The sequence below is a fragment of the Myzus persicae genome, unplaced genomic scaffold (genome assembly GCF_001856785.1).
Source record: "Myzus persicae strain clone G006 unplaced genomic scaffold, MPER_G0061.0, whole genome shotgun sequence".
In the NCBI taxonomy this organism is placed as follows: Eukaryota; Metazoa; Arthropoda; class Insecta; order Hemiptera; family Aphididae; genus Myzus; species Myzus persicae.
In genome coordinates this window covers 461,414-485,517 of record NW_019100482.1, presented here as the reverse complement: position 1 = coordinate 485,517, position 24,104 = coordinate 461,414, and the positions used below count along the sequence as shown (strand labels likewise).

At 29.2% G+C, this 24,104-nt stretch overlaps 2 protein-coding genes and 1 long non-coding RNA gene across 10 annotated transcripts in view; 2 read left to right on the top strand and 1 right to left on the bottom strand.

The window, feature by feature from the left end:
- The window catches only part of LOC111027299 (GTP-binding protein Di-Ras1-like), a 55,431-nt gene extending 50,644 nt beyond the window's left edge, over nt 1-4,787 (top strand). For 3 of the 4 annotated variants that reach the window (XM_022305653.1, XM_022305644.1, XM_022305625.1), the window contains 3 exons: nt 883-1,058; nt 1,128-1,322; nt 2,925-3,050. In XM_022305653.1, the coding sequence (XP_022161345.1) occupies nt 883-1,058; nt 1,128-1,322; nt 2,925-3,050 (497 nt within the window). Of the gene's footprint in view, nt 1-882; nt 1,059-1,127; nt 1,323-2,924 lie in introns of all 4 variants that reach the window. The other variant, XM_022305635.1, reaches the window with a different exon arrangement.
- Nucleotides 1-6,154, bottom strand: part of LOC111027315 — a 61,014-nt gene extending 54,860 nt beyond the window's left edge. Inside the window, exon 1 of the long non-coding RNA XR_002603766.1 lies at nt 4,783-6,154. This is a non-coding gene — a long non-coding RNA (uncharacterized LOC111027315). The remainder of the gene's footprint in view (nt 1-4,782) is intronic.
- Nucleotides 6,155-15,135: 8,981 nt separating this feature from the next.
- On the top strand, nt 15,136-23,899 carry LOC111027076 (ATP-binding cassette sub-family D member 3). 5 transcript variants are annotated; one of them, XM_022305307.1, is made up of 14 exons: nt 15,136-15,313; nt 15,398-15,621; nt 15,751-15,907; nt 16,026-16,065; nt 19,113-19,379; nt 19,446-19,472; nt 19,542-19,612; nt 19,669-19,849; nt 19,909-20,121; nt 20,717-20,786; nt 20,864-20,958; nt 21,492-22,000; nt 22,140-22,455; nt 23,513-23,899. In XM_022305307.1, the coding sequence occupies exons 3-14, from the start codon at nt 15,780-15,782 to the stop codon at nt 23,588-23,590; spliced, it is 1,995 nt and encodes a 664-aa protein (XP_022160999.1). In that variant the 5' UTR covers nt 15,136-15,313; nt 15,398-15,621; nt 15,751-15,779; the 3' UTR covers nt 23,591-23,899. The 5 variants fall into 5 exon arrangements, with proteins under 5 accessions (XP_022160999.1, XP_022161012.1, XP_022161006.1 ...); XM_022305320.1 differs by having other exon boundaries at nt 15,136-15,329; nt 15,398-15,550; XM_022305314.1 differs by having other exon boundaries at nt 15,136-15,329; nt 15,398-15,554.
- Nucleotides 23,900-24,104: the final 205 nt, after the last annotated feature.

The window sequence follows — 24,104 nt, the reverse complement described above, 5'->3', positions numbered from 1 at the left end:
GATACCTAATGTGTGTAAACACGCAAAAATGTATTTTGAGTGGTACCTTTTTAGAGCCAATGATCGCCCCGAGATACACTTAATTTATGGTCATTTTTTCGTTTATATAATAGGCAATAGTATTGTACTTCCAAATGTTAATATAAAATAATTAAACTGTTATTAATTAACTCTAATTATGATCGGAGAATTTGGATCATTCAAAACTCTTATTTTCTACTACATGTTTACTATACACTGAGTTAATGAATTTTCCATTATTATTTATTTTTAAACTATTTCGATAAGATATATTTTGATTGCTACCTACTGTTTTTTTTTCAGTAAATTACTGTTTATTTTTCTATGTTGAATTTGTTTTTCTATTCAATTACCTACCTTTATTCTTATATTATGTGTACAATAAACGTTTTGCAATATACATTTATAATGGTGGTTGGGAGGGGGGGGAATTCCGAAAGCGTCTTTGTATAACTATGGTACCTATGTTAATTATACTTTTTTGTATTGTATAAGTTCATAGATATCAAACTTTTCATTCAGAGTGAAACTCTATGCAACTCATTTTAAATATTTAATAATGCATTCTATTATGAGTAGGTACCTAATTTAACATTTTTTAAATGACCATAAGACCATAAACACTACAGAAAAATAAGCACCATCGAGAATAGATTTTCGGAAAAGATATAATTTATCACAGCATTCATAATTGTTCGAAGAAAAAGACTTTATTTTAAATTACTCTTTTTTTTTTAATATTACGAGATCGTAACTTTAATGTTACTTGGAAGATATACATAATAATGCGAGTAATAGTTTTTGTTGACTTCTTTTATACTTTACATAATAATGAAAAAATTATATTATAATCGTTTACAGGAGACTATGAGTTACCCGATGGAGCACGGTTGACATTAGACATTTTGGACACATCAGGAGCTTATCAGTTTCCAGCCATGCGAGAGTTGTCTATATCAACTGCTGATGCATTTCTTTTAGTCTTTTGTGTAGACAGGGAAGACACGTGGGATCAAGTTAAACATTTTAAAGAACAAGTATATTTTAAAACAGGGTTTTGCAACCATAATACGGTTTTCAACTAATTTTATTATGATTATCATCAGATAATTGAAAGGAGAGGACCAAAAATTCCAATAGTCATCGTAGGCAACAAGTGTGAACTCACTGAACGATTTTTACCTGTGGAAATAACCGAAGCGATATCAAAATACGATTGGGAATGTGGCTACATGGAATGCTCAGCTAAAGAAAATAGAAACATAGTGCAGGTGTTTAAGGAACTCTTAGCTCAGGCAAAGGTAAATAAATAAATAAATAAGTTTAAGTTTAAACGTTGAAAACTAATTTCGTTTCGAATACAAATTCGACTTACCTTTTTTTATTATTTCGTTTTTTTTTATAAGCCTCATCACTTTTCCTCACCCTAGACGTATAAAAAAGTTTATCCATTAAATGTATACTTAACAATTTTGAATGATAGACTATCATATAACTATGTAAATTATAATATAACATTAGTATACCTATTATACCTACAATCTACATGGATAGGTTCTAGTAGTTTGATGAAGCTTAATATGGTCGTGTCACGTTATAATATCTAAAAAATAATGATCATAATTAAGGTTACACTCTAGTCTCATTTATGTCTACCACGTTAAATATTTAGGCCAGTGACCAAAATATCAGAGTTAAGTAAAAATAAGTTGGACAATTAGGTACAGAAAAATAAAGTATTTCTGGTGCGCTTGCCGACGTAAATCACCGAAGTATTATAGTAAAATATAATACATATTTTTTCTTTTAACATTTATTAGAAATATATAATCTGTAGTATAATGGTTACAATAAGCATATTAGCTGAATTTACATGTTTTTGAGTGCACGAGGTGAGCAGTTACCCAGCAGTAACACTCGACGTAAGATATAATATAATATCAGAAAACATAAATTATATTACAATAATACACTTGAAAAGTGCAAATATTTTTAAAAAACATCACACGTTTTCTCAATATTTGAAAAGGTAAGTGAACAATCAACAGGTATAGGGCAAAGCTTTTAAATTTATCTGTCAGAAAATAATGCTAAATTAAAAAATGTAATCCAAATAGTCATTACTCACCTACATATTTGAACGTATAAATATAGATTATTGATAATTAAATTTTGATTAAACTAAATATTTCGAATATTAACTAATACTGTGAAGGTTTCTATAAAATACCTTCTTTTTTAAATGCAAAACCTATTATTTGTAAAACATTTTAAAAAAATGGTTGAATTATAAATTGTAATTACCTACGAATGTTTCCTAAAATAACACAGTATTAATACATTATGCATTTAGAATGCATAACAATGTCTGCTGAACTATTTACATTTTCGATAACATACACAAAATTAATTTCTTAATTATTAATCGAAATTTAATCATTTTAATACTTTTATATTATAATCATCTGCTCTATGATAATATAAACTATGAAGGCCTCGTCCTTATAATTACATAAGTCAAAAGCCTCGCATAAATTGTGAGACGTTACAATACTCAACAGCAACGAAATAAGTGTTCTTTAATATCGTTGATTATTATGATTATTTTTTTTAACTTATGGCTAGACAGTAACAAATCTTTGATCAATAAAAACCATGCTGTTCACTGGAAAGGAAAAATTCAATATTTTAATCTCCATGAAAATATTTTTCAATTACAATATTATAAGACAATAATTAATAACTTAATAGAAATACATGTCATGCGTGTATTCCTTTAATCATAATATAGAACCAAATAATAGAGAACACGAATTGAAATAAAATAACATATTATCTATGGTAAACGGGATAAATTATTCACGTCGCAGTTGCTTGAAATTAAACCTTTGATGTATTTTTAGGTTCAATATAATTTGAGTCCGGCTGTACGGCGCAGACGTATGTCTCTACCAAATTACGTGGATAACCGTTCAGGATCGACCAAAGGACGTTACATGCTCAAAAGAAATTCCTGCACGGTGGCCTAATTCGGAAGATAATGCATTATAATAAAAAACAATAATAATAATAATCTTATTTTGATTATTTTAGACGCTGGTGTGAACAAGAAATAAGTAAAATAATTTATTTTGTTCTTATAAACGATTTGCATAATATCAAATGGATACTCGAGGCCCAAAAATGTTTTGAGACCTAATATGACATAATATTATAATGTCGTGTAAAATCAGCTTTAAAAAGTTCTATAGCTTTACAATATATAAATGATTTTTATGCAATGGTCATAAATTATATAAGTTTAATGTGCTATTTTAAAATACAAAATTGTATAATAAATCGCAGTTGGTCGCATTTAAACGACTTAAAAATCATACTTAATTTTTATTTTCGCTTACAACAAACAGTGCTAAGTGTTAACAAATATATAATACCTATTTATCATATGTATAATATCTAACTATTGAAAAAAAAATGAAGTTTATATATAGTAATATTATTGTATTATGAAACCAAGTCGGCACGATGCCAGTCCATTATCAAGCCACAGTACTACTAAACGCATACACAAACAATACATTTCATTGAGTAACGATACGAAAACAATAAACATATACATGCGAGACCATGTGCAAACTCTGGAAACTTTTACAATAAAATGTAAACCGCACAATCTCAAACGTAAATAACGTGGAACGGAGTGAACGATTAAAATATGAAGGGGGAACAGTCTTAAGCATTACCTCACCGATAATGCACTACACAGTAATATTAACACTTATAATATCGTTGAGGCGTGTACTGTAATATTAATATAAAAACATGCAAAAATGAAATAATCTATCCGATTGATTTTTAATATTTATATTGAAACCTGCGCCGAGTCGTCGGGCGGCTCATTTGCCGGTCGTCATTATCACTATCGGATATCGCTATACACTCGCAATGTTCGACCAATAATATTGTGATACGAGTTGGCGCACGCGTGTTTAAAAATTCGTTTCTTCGTTTAGGATTAGTTGGGTATTAGTTCGTGCTCAGTAGATCAAAGATAGGTTCAATCTTTACTATCTCTTACTGTCTTTACTTTATCTCTACTTAAATGTTTTTGTTTTGTATCCAACTATAAAAGTCACACTGTAGAAATCATTTGATATTAATTTGTATTTCTTGTTGAAAAAAAATAAGTCTATACAATATTTATTATTGAACTAATACGACAAAATAAATTAGGTTGTTATAAAATGGAATCTATTGAACTTTGATACTTTTTTAGTTTATATTATTATTGTCTAGGTGTATGAATGGTAACATTTTTAAATTTGCCTAGTCACCCTTATTTCTAGTGAATTTTCAATCATTATTGTTACTATCAGTAAGACTATAGAATTGTATAGGCATTGCTAATTTTTTTTTTATTCATCCATTTATAAATATGGTTAGTGATGAATAATGACTTGAACTTATAGTACTATCTTAAAATATGAACTTGTGCACTTCAAATATTATCCTCTAAAATAAATGTATTTTACATTATAAATTGTACAAAAAAAATTTAAAAATTTTATAAATTATATTTGTTTAAAATAAAAATTCAAATACAAACAATTATGGGTACGTTGAGAGAGTTAATAAAATAAAAACTTGAACAATTAATTTCTCCCTTCGTCATTTACTTGTCGTAATACACTTGACGAATATCATACTACGATAGGTTATCTCCTGACAAATTATGACTGACAACTAAGATTAATTTCTTACATGCTTTGCGGTGAACTTGAGTGTAATATTCGTGGCACCTTTTTGATACGGTGGAATAATCATCTCGGTCTGGATCCGATCACGCAATAGTGTGAAATTATTGTCTGTATACCGAATATTATCTATACCTACTATGTATTTTTATCTGTCCAAACTCATTCGACACTATCTTAAAACTTTGTTGTATCGAAAAATTGAAAAATTTATTCTCGAATTTTCCTATAAAACTTCCTACTTAAATATGCATATTTCATATGCAGTTATGACAAAATATGCAAATACATTTGAAATACAATTTTAACTATAGTGGCCTTGTGTTATGTAACATATTTATACCTATTGTTCTAGTTCTACGACCTTTATAGAAAAAATATGACCGGACTGCAAGAAGTCCTCAATCCTCAGCACTAGTAATAATACCTAACCCTAATCAAACCATGAATGGCACCATTGATACAAATATTATAATTTTTATTTTGCATTTTGCAAGTATAATACCAAATGCATAATATTATTGTCACATAATCTAACCTTAAGTATAAACATGAAAAATTCATACTTTATGGTAGGTAATAGGTATATATTCAAATGGAAGTACGGCTTAGATGCTTATAGGTAAACTGCTAATTTAAAAATTATGAAATCGGGGATTCTGTCATTAATGAAAAAATTAAATAAACTTTTAAAAATACAATTGATTTATTTAAGATAAAGTCTTTTTCGGTGAAAAATAACTTTGGTTTTACTTAATGATCATCAAAGATAATTTCGTTGTATATTTTATGTCATATTTTTATTGCTTATTTTATCAAATTGTAATAAAATTAAATAAGTACCTATACTTACATCTTTTACTATTTTATATTGCATAATATAGACCTTAATCTTATTTATCTGAAAAAATAAATAATAATTCATAACAATTCAACACGTCCCCTTATTAGACGTTTTAGGTTTAAAGGTTACTTAGTTAAATATATTCTAAACTTAAATATTTAAACACGCATTTAACAGAAATGATTATTTTTAAGTTACAGTGATAATCTGAATAACTACATTTTTTATTTTTTTATTTTATAAAATAAATTTATAAATCTATATTTTACGGCTAAGGTTTGTTTAGAGGTTAAGTAGCTAGTTGGATGGATGATCGTCCGAATTTTTAGTGAAAAATCCTCACTACACGTGTTCTAAGTTAGAACTTTTAGAACCGAACCAACCGTGCCATCCCCCACAATAATAAACCAACTAAATAAATCAGGCTAATGACCTTAAATGTGTAACTCTTATTAAGACTCAAAAAAAAAAATGTATACTTTATAGAATATGCAGATTGAATATTATTTGTAAGTGAAAGGTATTTGTATATCTATAATATATCTATTATCTATACATAAAAATGAGCCTAGATTGCAAATTAGTAGGTATAAAATAATGTACAATATGTATAAGTCTCATTATATAATAATTTGTTTGATACTTATCATAATCATTTATTATTCAATGTATGTCAATAAAATGTGTACTTTTTATAGTTACGATTTTTAAATATATTTATACATTTTCCAACTTAACTTGTATGTGTCACACTGTCACCGTCAGACAATATTTTGTACGAATAATTTAGAACAATATTGTTCTAATTGATTAAATCCCCATAAGAATTTTATATACGTTCTCTATGTGGTTATATTATATACATTTTAAATATATACCTATATACTATTTAAAATAAGAGTGCTATATTATTTTATTTTAAGAGTATTTATACCTAATAAGAAATAAGAGTATTTTGGTATCATGCGTGTATTGTCTTAAATTTTAAATGTTAACAATAAATAACAGTGTCAAACAATGCGTCATTGCGATTCGGGTTAATTTTTATGATTGAATTAAGACTATATTATATTTAAAAAAAGAAATATGTATTTTATTTGTAAAAAAAAGGAGTATAATATTAACTATAAATAGTTGCAATGACTATAACCAGTAGTCATATACTAACTTTTTACATGTAACCCAAACTATTAAATATCACAACAATGTTACAAATAAATAATAAAAAATATATTAATCATAATCATAAATGTTGTTATAATTTAAAAGTTTATAAGGATATAATATTATACTGATAAAAGGTAAAAGTGGCGGCTTGACGGAATGGCCTATATTCTATGGCCTATGAGTTAACCAACTTGACCTACAGGTAAACTGGATACATTTTTGAAGTCATAAGCGCCATAGTGTTCCTCTGACAATATTTAATTTAAATGTCACGACTAGAGACATATTATTTTGCTTACTAATGATATTTTTGAAATTCTCCCATGCAATTTGAATACATAAGAAGTAAAACCACCCCTTTTGCCTTTTACCAGTCAAAATCATGGTATAGTATACATATACGTGTAACATGTGGGTATACTAACGAAATTATATAACATTATATTATTATTATTATTATTATTTATATATTTTAATGGACTCATGAATGAATAATATTTTATAAATCTATACTATGTTGAATACAAATTTCGATTACTTTTATTATTTTCAAGTGTTTTTATTATAGACCTATATGATTTGTATATTATTGGTTTACCGCCTTCAATCTACCTATATAATAATATATTATATTAACTTAAACAAAATTTAATTTTAGTTTAGTTTATCGACATAATATATATATTATAATATAATAATATTATTACTGATATATTGTGAATGATTATTTGTCAGTTAAATAATAATGTAACAACTTTATAAATTATATAATATAACAAACATATTGTGAAAAATTATAATATACATTAAATTACATGGATTTAGTTGTAATATTTTTTCTGTTTACAAGATAATATGAAATAATATGTGGACCGTGGATACCGGATATACGTAATTATTATGTGGATTGTAGATAGTAGAGATCTACACAATAATATCATGTCATGATAAAATATATGATAATATTATAATATGAAATATAGTTTGTTGACAATAATAATAATATACGATCGGTCGTATAGAAATGTTTGCCAAGGTCGTCCGGTGGTAGTATGGTTATAGAATGCCATGTAGCCATCGACCGATCATGTAGCAATCATATTGACAAAACTATATTATGAATAATTGATAAATGGTTTATTGATGTTGAGCCAACAAGATTATCTTAGTGAATAATTGACAAATCTGTTCTGGAGCGAGTGAGACTACCGGCTGCGTAACACTGCAACAAAATAGTGTGGCCACGATTGCCGAGGGGATCGTCAAGCTGCACTTTGGCGTTCTCTACCCCTGAGAGTTAGGCAACCGGCTACCACAGTCTCGGGACGTAGGCTAGGGATATAATACTATTTGAAGCAATTGCTTCGTGTCTAATATAGGCGGGTCGTGGGTGCCGGTGGTAAAATTGTAACACTTCAATACAGTTATTGCCACAACAAATATGATAGTTAACATAGTAAATTATCATTTTAATGTAATGAAGGAGATGGTTGGTGGTAAAAATATTAAAAATGTACAATTTGCTTCAAAGACTCAAAAAGTTTGCGCCGCCACTGGGCTAGGGTGGCCATACCCTGTTCAGTTTAAATTGGGACTGTCGATCTTTAAAGTCTCATGTCCCCGTACGCCTCGACAACCTTCGAATGGGACGCTTTTGCCCCGTTTTTAGAAGATATAATCCCGTTATCTCATTATCTCATTATGTAATTATGTGCTTATAAGTATAGTATATAAGTAATTCAACTAAACACCTGTTCAAAAAAATAAATAAAAAATAATATGTCTTCTGTTTGTATTGTTTTATTATTGAAACCAAAGTTAATAAGTTATAAGCAACAGTATTTGTGTAACGAGCATCAAGACGTGCAAACGTCGGACAGTAAGGTCGACGAGCTCAAGCACCACCATACAATTTTTTTTAATCCCAAAATGGAAGGGGGCACACACAGATGCGACTGTTTGTCCAGACTTTTGATCGGTCGTCGTGCACCTATATCTGTTGACTGTTGCTAAGTATTTGTTTAGTTTTCAAGTCTTAATTGTCAAGTCGCGCTTGATGACAAAATTAATTACAATCGCTGAATCTATTCGAAATTCATTTATTTTAAACAATAGACTTAACTGATTTAAATAACTTCATTTGAAATTAAAATGTCTTGCCTTGAAAATTGTATACACGAAAATGTGTACTTTGGGTGGTCCGAATGACTCTGCAGTACTTATTAGTACTTGGGTCACTAATTTGTCTCCCCTCCCGAGTCGCTCATGGCACATAGATAGCACTATTAGAACCTACTTATACTGACAATGCAGTATTAAAACAAACAAATCTCTTCGAATTGGTAATATCTTTGAAGACAAAATACTATTAGTTACGTCCTATGCAATTGCATTCAACGTTAATTGATGGCATGCAATCTCTGACATTTCGAAGTGGCCATTTCAGCGTAAACGTTTCCGCGTTTTATATAGTAAAAAAGGCGTGTATGAAGATCAATATTTAAGTATTCATCATAAAATTGTAAACACCTATTTCCATACACATCGGTTGTTTATATTTTGAAATACATTTTAAATTAACTGAATATAGCATTTTGTACGTCTTGTGCGAGTTTGAACATTGTGAAAATATTGTACAATGCCCATCTGGTAGTGAGATAGAAAAAACATTATCATATCTATGCGCATTTGAAATGATATTATAGCAGTACGCAGCGAGTTTAAAATCATTATCTGTATGAAAAAAGAATGAAAATGAAGGGATTTATGTCGAAATGGGTTTACGCTGAAACGGCTCCGCCGAAACGTCCTAGTTCTTCCGAACGAATGGTAATTTATACTATACTTACTAATACTGCAAATATATGTTAGGTTTTCCATCCATTTTATCTTATCTCTGCTCGTTTATTCGCGCCAACAGTCACATGTATACAGCGGGTACCTGCGTCAACGCACCCGCTGCAACCATCCTTTATTTCGAGCTGTTCCTTTTTAAGATTTGCAGCTCAAACAGTTCGTGATCGGTAAGCGTGTTATATAAATATTTTAATTCCTCGGCACGTACATCCGTTGACTTCGGCGTGACGTACATAATATTTGTACTTAATTTATCCATGACAATACAGTTAAATGGGAATACAATCGCTTTTCGGTATTTCTATATTCGTAATTTTTATTTTGTGACTTCATTTTTTCGTTGATAAGTCATCGTCAAAACAATAAACTTAAATCTACCCAACATTTATTAGCTAAAGGACGGTATATTATATTATATTATTGATATTAACTGTCGAGTCAGCACCGCCTAACCACAGAACAGTGTGAACAGGTAGACGTATATAATAGCTTAAAATTGTTCGGTCTAAATATCTTGAGAAATAATATGGGCATATGGCATTGCTTATTACTGTACATTTTGTAATTTATATAAAAGTTCCCTCGAATAATGTTTTTGAATCAAAACGAAACAGCCAACATAATCTTTATACTTTGTTCCAACATCTAAGAATTTTAGAGTCATAATAAAATTGTAGCTACTATGCGTCAAAAACACTTTGATCACTTAACTTATTTAAGATAAATATATTTGTATACCCACACCTATACTTTGTTTGGGATACGGTTTCAAATGTTAGACAACTTCATCAAATATTTTTTTTATTTTATTATTCTCACGATAAGTATAAGCTAACTGCGGTTGTAGCAGTCGTACGAAAATAAATAAAATGCAGCACGAAATACGAAAACGGATACCTATTATGTAAGTACCATCACCAGAGTATACGAAGGAACAATATTGTTCGTGTCCTGCAATGTGGGCTCAAATCGTGATTCGTGGTTTATCTTAAGCTCTGGTTGCGTTTAGTGCCGAATCAGATATTATAATAATATGGTATACCACCGTTTTTATTGAACAATATTATGCCTATAGTAACGACTAGCGAACACCCACTAACACATTTTCAGGTACTCGAATCACTATTATCACTATTCGATATTACCATGCATAAAATATGTGGTCAATTCGCTAAAAAATAGAATCCTTTGTAACGTATATAAGATCCATATAGAAATAAACCGAAGAATGTATTACAAATGTTATCAAACTTATTGTTTTTGCCAATGGTTGTTTGGGGTTTCGTATTAACCAAAGTGTAACTGCTTCTCGCATAACTGCTGTGTTGCCACCTAGAAAGAACATAGATGCACTACTATTGTCAATATTTCAAATGAAATTCTTTAAGAAATTCTCGTACGCTCATTCTTTCCATTTAACCGTTCATCCGTATTTAAGGTAAATTCGTTGTCAAGCTTACCCAAGTAATGGAAAAACGGTTATTCAAACATTCATTTCGTTTCTATGTTTAATTGTTGTTGATTTAACGATATTTGTATGGAGATTTTTTTATGGAATAATTCAACAGTCATAAACCACTATACATATAGGTATAATAATAAAAGACATAAATAATCTAATACTCACTACTTCAAATCAACTACGCGTCTTTATAAATAAAAAGGTGATAGTAAAATAATTACACGTTTACTGACATTATATTTTATATTAATTATAGAAACATAGAAATCCAACACTATTTATACCCATCTAATTACAAGGCAACCTCAATTGTTAAAATCGTTATTTGTAGGTTCGTTATACATAAAATAATAAACCAAGATACGTTAAACATCGTTACGATTTACAATTAATTCCAAATTTTAAAAACTGGACGGGCCTGTCATCATTTTTGCATTCCTGGCGGCGAGCGTCGGTTTTCACAATACTGGTGATGGTCGAGTCTGAACTTTCTCCGGACGACTCGAGATTAGGTTAGGTCAGGTCGATGTCCGTATTACTACATTGGTCATCATGGTAAGTGGTGGTTTCGTAGTTTCCACTCGTTGGGCACATTTTGAGAGAGTAATACGGGAGAGGACATACCATAGCGGTGTATAGTTGATGAGGTTAAGTGATGAGCCAGCTGGACTTTCGGGAACTTCTCAACGTCCATCATCGAGTCTCCTCGCACCACGAAGAATCCAAAAGTATTCTGACCTAGGAAATCAGCAGTGGCGTGTATAATTGTCAATTTTCGTATATACGACATGGTTGTTTCCTGCGCATGTAGCCGGAGGACGATTGTCGAATACGCCTTAGAGGGCTCTGAGAATTAGAAGTAATCCGAGGTAATCTGCAATGATGACCATCATTCTAGCTCTCTGCACCACGAGGGTTACTGGAAAGTAATGTAACTACTCAGAAGCACCGAGTTCTCAGCCGAAACTTTATTTTAATGTAACAAACGACCGAGCCTGTAATCATTGATATATAATGTGGTCGACTTGGTGCTAGCCAAAAGTTTCTAAACCGTAGATATATACCTATTATATAATTTAATAAAAAAATAAACATTTCTCGTGTTGTTATGAAATAAAATTAAAAATTCCCGTTAGACGTTACACGTGATTTGATATTATTCGCGTTGATATAATTTATCATTAATTATTATACTGTGAAATTATCAATGGTCATAATATTATTATGGATGTAACATTGTAGCGGGTAGAAGAACATTATGGAAATCTATTTATTTCGCAATGTTATACAAGTTCAAAGTCTAAAGAGGATTTTAGGTGATAGCTACTGTCGGGGGGAGGCCGAAAATTTGCGCTTCGTAAGTACTCGTAAATTACACAAAACCACTGCGAAGGAATTCATACCCTACAGGACAATGCGATGTCCTCCGCCTACGATGTAAAATCATAAAGAAGTACTTCACATTGCAGGTTGCTGTGTAAAAAGTTTTAGGACCCGAAGCGAAACAGACCACATCGTGGGTTGATTTATGATAGAAAACAGCAGTATTATAACATTGTTTGAAATATCCTTTTTTAAATGGTGGATCACAAGATTATCGAGAAATGTTCAAAACGTCTACTGTACGTAGAACTCGTAGAAGATAAGAAAAAACTATAGAAACTGTTGAACATTTTTCGAATTCTTAAAATCTTGTTGATGATACAAACAACTCAAAGTCCAAACTTGAGCGTCGTCGAGTTCAACGAGTCGCCGATAGCAATCGAGTGGGGAAGGCGCACGGGAGGCGGCTAATATGAACGTAATATTATACCGATTTCGAAGGATTTATAGTGACTCTTGATAGTGTACCTAAAATCCACAAAATAAACAGGTATTGGTATTTTACAGTTTACTTTACAAGTCTTATACTATAATATATTACATATCATTACATATTATAGTAAGTCCGGAATTGTACAATGCTGAATGCATAATGTGCACAGTGGTGTTTGTATACACATTTTGTAAACAGTGCAATTTTATACTATAACCAAATTGCAATTCAAAATCATCCCCAATATTTAAGATCGAAGCATTTTTTCTGCTATAAAACTTTACTATAATATTGTAGTACTTACATGTTTCTATTACATCATTGTAAAATCGCCATACGACCCGACTGCTCTGATCAGAATCTAAATTATTTCACCTATTATAAAAGTATAAAACGAGTACAGAAAGTAGTTGATACCTATATAATATAATGAAAATAAACATACACACATTTTCGTTAAAACTCCATAGAATAATAGTGTATAACTCTGCGTAAGTATAGTAGGTGTATCAATAATAATAGTAAAAATAACGGTGTTTTGAAAAAATAAACTGTTCCGAAATCCAACTGATGCTGTCCGATTAATATAATATTATCACGGAGCCGTACTCGCTGATTGGCAATAAACGATGTTTGGTTTTAAACAATCGGCAACAGCCTCGGACGGAATTCGAAATCGGCTCACTTGCGATTTCTTTTTCTGACTACCTACCCACCGTTACCCGCACCACAAACCTGCGAAATCCAAAATGGCTCGATCACATATGACATGGAAACCGCCCTCGGCGTCGAAGCAACTTCAAAGGACACGATCAAGAGACTACCGAGGAAATCGATTGCGAAACGGCGGAAACCTAATCACTCGTTTTCGACAACTATGACGACGACCCGACTGTCGGAGACTTGTGCTTCTGAGTCAAAGTTTGTGGGAGGCGGCACACCCGCTGCGACCGCGCCAACCGCTCGCCGCCAACCGTCATCCTCGTCGCCGATCTCGCGGCCGCCGTGGCCGGGCTTCGTCCGCTGTTGTGGTCGTCTGCGTCCCGAGCAAACGCACCCGCGACCCTCGTCCGCCCCACAGGATCGACCGTCAAATTAAGGTAAAATTATTCTAAAGATGACAAATTTACCAACAACATTGTAAATACACACAGAAGTTGTAAATCTCTAAATTAATTTTAAAATTTTAAGCTATTAGACATTTTCAGGAAACCATTGCGCAATATTCTGAAATAGCTACAATTGAGTATTTAGTTTAGATTTAATTAATATATATTTTATTTGTTGTTCTCTTTATCACCAATTATTTCGTTTAAAATGGCAGAGCAATATTATGGCCGAAAGAGCATTCTCAACCAACTCATCGCTGGTTTGGAGAAAGATAGTGCAGTCTTTAGACAAAAAAAAATTATTTTCTGGTTATTAATTTTATTTATGAACAGATATCGTTCACCGCGTGAGATATTATCAATAAGGGGCACGGAGAGGTCGGTTGCAGACATCAAAATTAAAAAAATATTTAAAAATATATTCTTACAAATAATCTTATTTTTTTAATGCAAATTTTTAATGCATTATAATATGCATAGTAATTTTAAAATGCATATTTTTAATGCATATTTGGTGATTTTATAGAGTTACAAGTTCTCGGCCCTAGTTATTATTATTATTGTCTTATTCTGTGACTATGTGGAGGAACCAGTGATGAATTTGACCTCATCTATTGACTTACATGTTTAAGTTTTCATGCTAAGTAAATCAACGAATCATTCTATATAAGGGTTAGGTTAATACTTATTAGTAATCCGAGATGAATAGCCATCGAATAGAGATTAGAGAGAGATATAGATTCATCAAATCTGAGTATTTGTCTCATGTTCGAGGTGAGGATCGAGGCCACCTACGAAAAATATTTCAGGGACAACAAAAAAAAAAATTAAATAATCTAACATTTTAAATAATTTAATAAACATTTTATTAAAATGTAGTATCGAACCAAAATAGGTCCTGGGAAGAAGGCATGGCCACCTGTAGACGACCGTGTATGTGGTATTGCTATGCCCCTTTCTACATTAATATTCCATGCCGGTCGTTCGTTATCTCTTATCAGCCAGTTAAGTATAAAAAACACAAACACACCTACCGGCTATCAATAATAAAAATCATAATAACATTTAAATGGTAACAATTTAATATTATTATTTATTTTACAGATTTCTTTTTATCACGCCTAGTAAAGGAGATAAGCGACATTTAAACGGTCAATAATATTGTATTCGTGTTTTTTTTTTATTTTCGTCTCCTGCTCTGTGCCTTTGTTGTCTGCTGTAGTCGTCCTACCTAATAGGCAATAATATAGTCTGCCGAACAGCATAGTACGAGTTTTTATCAATGTATGGGTTTGTGAAGGTTGTAGTTGTTTTTTACGTCAACATTTTTGGTAGTGGTGGAACCTGACAAACTCGTATTGCATTCAGTTTTCAGATTTACCGATTGGACAAAACGCAACAGCTGAAATAATGCAGACCGTTAGTCTTTAACTCCGGACTCGTTAGAGTTATGGGTCACCACCACCACTATTACCGTAGTGTAATTTCATATTAGCCGCACAACAATCTCCAATCTCCCTCGTCCGTAATAAATTATTATTATTATTATTAATATTTTTATACGTATTACGTATGTGTCTGTTCAGTACACAGTGAGTACCAACCGCTGCTAGCTTTCTTGTAGTTTAAATTTTAGTTGACTTTTTCAAAACTTATTTAGTTACCTACCAGACATTATTAAATTTAAATTTTTTTTTATTTTCTATGGCGTTATATCCAAGGATCTACCAGTAACTCGTTTGTGTGAACCATGGCTCCTGTTTTGAGCAAATATGTGTCTCAAAAAAATGCAATAATCGGCGGTGCCGTTGCCGGAGTGCCTTTGTTGATTTATCTGTTAAAGAAATATGCTCTCCAGAGCAAAAAGACTATTAAGAGGTATATAATATTTAGTTACTAATACAACTTGTATAACATCAATTATATCTATTATACCTACGATTTTGGTAGGTACCTAGCTATATTTATATTTTTTGATATATCTATTTTTTATTAGGAGAGCTCCAGAGAACGACATAAAGTACCTCATAGTTGATGTAAGTTCAAATAATATTTATAACAACAATTAAAGTGCCTATAAATTTTAATAGTTTGCAAATTAAACATACCTATAACATATCTACAACTATCTACTTCTAGAACTATTAAGATAATTCTAAAATTCAATAAATAATTAATAGTTCCTACTTAATAACTTTTTTTTTATTTATTTCTTAGTACCTACAATCATTTTATATTTTTGTACTTGCTAAATAAACATAGGTAAATTAAAAATAATATAAACAATTCTATGTAAAATAATAGAGTATTTAAAATATTTTAAACCAGACAAAATACCTAGTTAAAATAAGTCAATTCGTTTCCTATAACAGTTTTTTAGCTCACTTAATACATACAAATTCTATAGAATTAACATAACCTTTCTTACCAATTTGCATTCCTATTAATAGAGCAATAGGAACAACATTTTAGTAGTAACAAATTTTAAATATTTATTAAAGTGTTGTTTCAAATGTTAATTTATTCACGTTTCATTGAATTGTCAATTATATTGAATTCATTAGCAAAGAATACATTGAGGTCATTGTATAGCATTTTAAACTTAGATGGAGTAGTGTCTCAGTTATTTTGTAGGGTAACCCTCGCCACTATGCCCCTCTTATCATAAATATAAAATGATAATTATTAACAAAGAACTATTATTCAAATTTAATATTCATAGATCAACATTCTTAGGAAACATTCTGCTTCTGAATATCCAACTAAAATAATAAGTTACCATTTAAAAATCTGATTTGAATACAGTTTTTTAAAAAAAATATTAGGATGAAAAAAATAAGAGCAATCTAAAATTTGGACCATTTGACCTAAAATGTAGGTATTTAAATTAGATAAAAATGATATTTCTAACAAATTTTATACTTTTTGAAATAATGTAAATGTATTAACTGTTATATCATTCTGCATAGACATTTTAAGTCAAATACACTGCTCCAGAATCTGAAATTATAAAGCTATAAAAAATTATTGGCAATTAAAATAAATACCCCAAGAATTTAGATTGAAAAGTAGCTAAGCTACTTTTTAAAAACCTCAAAATGTCCAAAGGTATTTGGTGTTACGTATTTGTAGTAATCTCTTTAATTTTTATTTTAATATATCAAAATTTTTAGATAAATTATTCACTAAATAATTTCGCAGCTCGTTCGTTAAGTAGTGAAATAAATCTCAAGAATTTTAAAATATGGTCTTTAAGAATATTTAAAAATCACAAAAATCAGATTTAAGATAACTACATTAATTAAGAAAAATGGGGTGACTGGGTGAGCATGCTTGGCAAATCACCTGTATATTGTATACATTTTATTTTGTTTATGTAAAACAACCTCAATTCGCTACTGTTCCATTAATATAAATATTAAAAAAACCAACTGAGTAGTTAAAAGCCGATATCTCATGGTTATGGATTAAAGATATATACTTAGTAGTTAAATTGAAATTAAGAATAGAGGGAACATTTAGTCAATTAGTTCAATTACTATTAAATTTATCTTTCCCCATTAATACCTAGCTTCATTAATTTTGTTCATGCTATCTGTTGTGGGGTTTTCATGATAATAGAATGCTAGACAAGTTAAGCCTTAATATTGTTGCAATCTCAGCTTATTTTCTCATAATGATTTTATTCTCATCTTTTAAAATTATTTTTAAGTCTTTGACCTCCCAATAAAAATGGTTAAGCTCTGACCATATTTATTGTAATTATTTATTTATTATATTTTTTGTAGAAGTACTGAACATTATAAACGTAAATAATATGTTTAAACTTCATACCATATAATAATATGACTTAGAAAAAAATTTTTACTAAATTTTACATCGTGGTCTGTAAAGAATCAAAAAACAAAAAACTATGTTTTTTGGTGAATATTTTTTTTTATCAACAGTTATTTGTCAGGTGTCAATACTTGTTTTACTTTTACACTTTTTAGGATCTGTTTTTGTTTATCCTAATAAAACCATAATACATTTAATGGCATGTAATAATCTAGGTAGGTATATACTATATATTGAAGTATTATTAAAATAATATTAAAATATCATGTCTTTTGGTACGATTATATCTACTGAATAAATGACTATCACCATTTATGCAACTGGCTTAACCTGTTTTTCTATGCATTATTTGAAAATATATAAAATGTAGAGCCTTACTTATTACTGCAATTTTTAACTACTAACCTTGGATCATTGAAGTTCTCCATATGGGTTGTAAGATATATTTTTTGGACTAAGCAGACTTATTAATTATTCATAAAAAAATATATAAATATATAAATATTTTTTTATATTTTATTTCTATTTATTCTTGTACTTTCAATAATAAACATATCTTTGTTACCTACTTATATAATATTATATATTTAGTTACTTATTATTTTTATAATCATATATAGTATAATCTAATCCAATAATCAAGTAGGTATTTAATCTTTCTGAAACATGAGGTCCACTTCACCTTATACTCCTTACCAAAAAAATCCTGTTTTAAAAAAAAGTAAATATTTATTAATAAAATCTATACCTGTTCCTTTATTGCAAAAATAAAAAGGATGGTTGCAAATAATTGTACTACAATATACTTAGGTATATAATGAAATATCTGTATATTTATATAAATTGTGTTTGAACAGCCCTAAGATTTACATTTTTCATAATATTATGAAGTATGATTCTTGTAATAGTAAACTCACTGTTTTGAAAATTATGAAAATTTTCAGCAATTGTATTCTTGAAAAATGTAAATCACTTGTATGACTAAAACTTTATAATGCACCTCTAACATTTGAGTTTTAAATGGCAACTTTCATTGTTTAATTATTTAAAGCTAATTATCTTAAGAACACCTGAAACAAGTATTTAAAGTAATAGAAAATTTTAAATGACAACTGACAAACTATACTTTGCAAAATATCTCTTACAATATTTAAAATAGTATAAATTTATATTAAACTGAACGATATATTTTTAAAATTATTCTTCATTACACATACTCTTCCTAATAATAATACTACCCTTGTAGAAATCTGCAGAAACAAAGAATGCAAATCGAGCACACGTCAATGGCCGCTTTCTTAAACAACTCTTTCATATTTTAAAAATCATTGTTCCTGGCTTTACATCTCCAGAATTTGGGTTCCTCATACTTGTTGCTGTATCACTAATAGCCAGATCTTATAGTGACATATGGATGATACAGACTGGAACAGTAGTCGAAACAGCAATTATAAGTATGAATACAACATTGTTTAAAAAACAACTGTTGTACTTTTTTGCCGGAATGCCAGTTGTAAGTGGACTTATTATTCTAAATTGTGATTTTTTGTAAGAAATTTAATAACTAATCATTTTTCAGATTTCTTTAGTCAATAATGTGTTAAAGGTAAATATGAATATTTATCAACCGACTGGCGGTCTAACAATATATTAATTCAAATTTTACAATTTATAGTGGAGTATTGGAGAATTGAAGCTTAGACTTCGAACTAGGTTGTCACTTCACTTATATGATGAATATTTAAGGTAGTTTTATACAAAAATTTTACAAAGAAGCAAAAAGTTATCTTTATCATTTTTAGAGGATATACTTACTACAAGATAAATAATTTGGACAACCGTATATCAAATCCTGATCAGTTATTAACAGCTGATGTCGATAAGTTCTGTGATATGTTCACTGATTTATATTCCAATGTCTGTAAACCATTTTTAGACATTGTAATATATGTTTACAAATTAACATCTACATTAGGTTTTGAAGTAAAGACTAAAAATATGTCCTAAGTTAAATTTGTATGTAATAACAATTTTTATTTTAGACTCCTTCTGTGATGCTCGGTTACTTGATGGTATCTGGATTTGTACTAACTTACCTTCGTAGACCCACTGGTAAAATGACTGTAGTAGAACAAAAATTAGAAGGTGAATACCGTTATATTAACTCCCGGTTAATCACTAATTCTGAAGAAATAGCCTTCTACAACGGCAATAACAGGGAAAAGCTTATTATGTTAGCCTCATTTAATAAATTAGTAAGTATTACTCTTAGTTTGTTAGCTTATAAATTATTATATTTCATTTTTTTATCACAATTTTTTTCTGTTTCAGTATTTAATTTTTTTAATCATTTTAATTACTCTTAACTTTATTCGTATGTAAATATCAAGTGATCCTTTTATCATGAACTATTCTTTGTTTCAAAAACTATTAATGTTTTTGAAAAAAAAAATTTACATGGTTTCTAGTTGATAAATATTTTTTTATATGTTGTGTTTGTATCACTTAAAAAGTTTTTACTTTATTAAATGACAACATTTATTTTTAATTTCATATTCCAAAGTAGAATATTTTTCTAAGTATATCGATGAATGAAAATTAAATTTAGGATGAATGAGTTATAAGCATTTAAAGTTTAGGTGAGCTCAGTACTAAACCAACGTTCTGCGAGATAACCGCTAAGCACTCCACTCCGGGCATCTTAATTTAAAATAATTATCAGTCATAACTTTTTGTCCTAAATTTTATTTTTATGTATTGAAGTACTCGCACTATACAAGGTTACAAGATTGAACCCTAAGTATTGTATTTAAAGATTTAATTTTGATAGTATTACTTTTGTATTTTTAGACAGCTCACCTAAGAAAATTCCTTGAATTCAAAGTGTCTATGGGTTTTCTTGATAATATTATTGGAAAATGTAAGTCGAAATAATTTATGATAAAATTATTCTAGAATTAATGAAAATTACATTTGGAAATGTTTTATATTTTCTAGACATTGCTACAGTTGTAGGATTTTATGCTGTTAGTATACCTTTTATGAATCGTAATTCATCTTTATCTGGTCTTTCACAAAATGAACGTTTTCGAGTAAGTATAGTTTTAACATTTTCAAACAAAACCCTTATGGGTAACAATAAAAGAAGTACAGTAGATCCTAGATTATCCAAACATCATGCTATCTGAATAAGTATCAAATACAATCTAAGTATCCAAATACTCAGTTATGCGAACATCAATAAGCGTTGTAATGCTTTTATGGGTAATATGTAGGCATGTAGTTATGTATAATAAGTTAATGTATATAATAATTCGATATTGATAATATTGAATGATAAATATCAATGTATCATATAGTATAATATATGTATGAACATATTAAAGTTTTTCCAGTATCTGAACTCCCATGTTTCTCAACTAGGTGCAGTCCTTTAGTTCGGATAATCAAGGTTCTATTATATTATCTGTAATTGATTTACACAAAAAATACCTATGCTATGCTACTCTAAAAAATCTTGTTTATTTTATATTTTATTCGTAATAACTATAAAATTGTTACTTTTATCCAAGAAGTAGGGACTCGCTTATTTATTTACTATTAATATTCAATATTTTAATTACAGAATTACTATACAATGGGTCGTATGTTGGTAAAATTAGCTGAAGCTATTGGTCGCTTAGTATTAGCTGGCCGTGATATGACACGTTTAGCTGGATTCACTGCCAGAGTAACTGAGATCATGACTGTACTTACTGATCTTAATAAAGGACATTATGTACGGACTATGTTGACTGATAATAATACTCTGAAAGAAAAGAAACTTGTACCAAACTCTGGTCGTATTATCACTAAAGATAATGTCATTAAGTTTGATAAAGTACCTCTTGTGACACCAAATGGTGATATACTAGTTGAAGAATTATCATTTGAAGTTACATCAGGCATGAATGTGCTAGTATGTGGGCCAAATGGTTGTGGAAAATCATCATTGTTCAGAATACTTGGTGAATTGTGGCCTCTTTTTGGTGGAACCTTAACAAAACCTCCAAAGGGCAAACTTTTTTATATTCCACAGAAACCATATATGACATTAGGTACACTAAGGGATCAAGTTACATATCCACACACTAAGTACGTGTAAATGAAATGCTCTTATTTAATATTATAGACTGCATATCATTGTTATATCATATTGTTATAGATGGGTCAGCATCAATCATAATTTGTGATATTAATTTTTATAACTAATCTTATTTTTTTTTTCCTTAAGGGAAGAAATGCAGCGTCGTAGAAAAACCGATGCAGACATTGCTAATCATTTAGAACGTGTGCAACTATCATATTTATTGCAAAGAGATCAAGGTTGGGATACTGTTGCTGATTGGATGGATGTTTTGTCTGGTGGTGAAAAACAGCGTATTGCCATGGCTAGGTTATTCTATCATCAACCACAATTTGCAATACTAGATGAATGTACAAGTGCAGTTAGTGTTGATGTTGAAGGTTCTATGTATCAATATTGTCGTGATGTTGGTATTTCACTTTTCACGGTTAGCCATCGAAAATCTTTGTGGACACATCACGATGTAAGTATTAATATTCAGTTGGTATAATATTAATTTGTGCACTACCCAACTTCCGCATTAGAACTGTGTTGACGTGTGCAACTAATAGTTGCTTAATATAATATATATATTTATGTAGTAAAAATACTGATAAAAATTAACTTGTAACGCAGTTACTAAAGAATAAAAATAAATTAACCAAAGATAAAAATAATACATCTCCAAGTTATTTTGTATTTACCAACGTGTTTCGCTTAACATAATATAATCTTCAATATGATTTTTCTTTTTTATTTGTTTTTTCATAATGTGTATTAGTCTTAATACTTCCATTATTACTAATTTTGACTAAACATATTAATATAACAATTTACAACATCACAATTCAATTTTATTATCTGCCTATTGATAACAATTGTTGACATGCACTATAATAATTACAGTAGTCTTTATAACTTGAATTCTAATGGTGATAACCAATAGACTCGATACAAATATTTTTCAAGCTTTATATTTCAACAAATAATGCATTGAATGTATAGACATTTTCAAAGGAAAAAAAATTTAAGAGACTAATTTAATAACTTCTAATCTAAACTTCTAAGAATGATTTAAATAATTTGCCCTTTAGGTGTTTTTTCTTTTAAACATTTATATATGTGCCTATTCAATAAAATTAATTATATACTAAAGAATACAGTAAAATCTCATCATATCGGAATCATTTGGTAACAACTGATTTTTCTGTTATAAATTAGTTTACGTTGTAGTGAAATTTTTGTCTCATAGGAAGTCCATTATAACATTACACTTTACTGTACATGACAACTGTATTATATGTTTTTTCTTTAAATAATGTTCCACCAATTTATTAAATAACTTTCTTGATTTAATAAAAAATACAAATTTAATATGTTATTCACTAATTCAACTATTTATAATTTTGTGTCATACAACACTATGCATTGTATAACATGTATTTTGTAATATGTACTTAATATTATAAAACTTTAAGAAATATATTATATTTTTTTTTATCACATTTAATGATAATCATATCATTGTTTTTATGTTTCAGTATTATTTACAAATGGATGGACGAGGATTATTCCAATTTAACAAAATTGATTCTGACACTGAGGAATTTGGTTCATGAGTCTCCGTAGCTAATATTATAGTTTTAAAAATAATTATTTACATACATAATACTATATGTTTTTTGTATATGTAATAATTTGGTTCAATCTTGCCTTATTCTTGAACTTGTGCCTATTTGTTTTTGGTGTTAATAGATCAAATTTATATTTATATTTTTAATATTAATAATATTATATTGTCAAGGTATTCTAAGAAGTTTTTGTAATGCTGATTTTTTTTACCAGTCAACTACACCATTAGAGTGGTTTTAAATTTATTTATTGTATCGTACAAAATATATAATTTTTGTATTTGTGTTATAACTAAATATTTTTAATTTATTATATACTTTTCACTTTAGTAAGTATATGACTACAATTAATGGAAGAAAAAACTTTCTACATTGATTTTAAAAGTAAAAAAATGGTTTGTCATAACTAAATCTATAATGAAATTGATCTGTGACCACAGCGTTTATTTTAGCTTCACAAGAAATTGCTCAATATTTTGTTATTTCAATAATATACAATGGT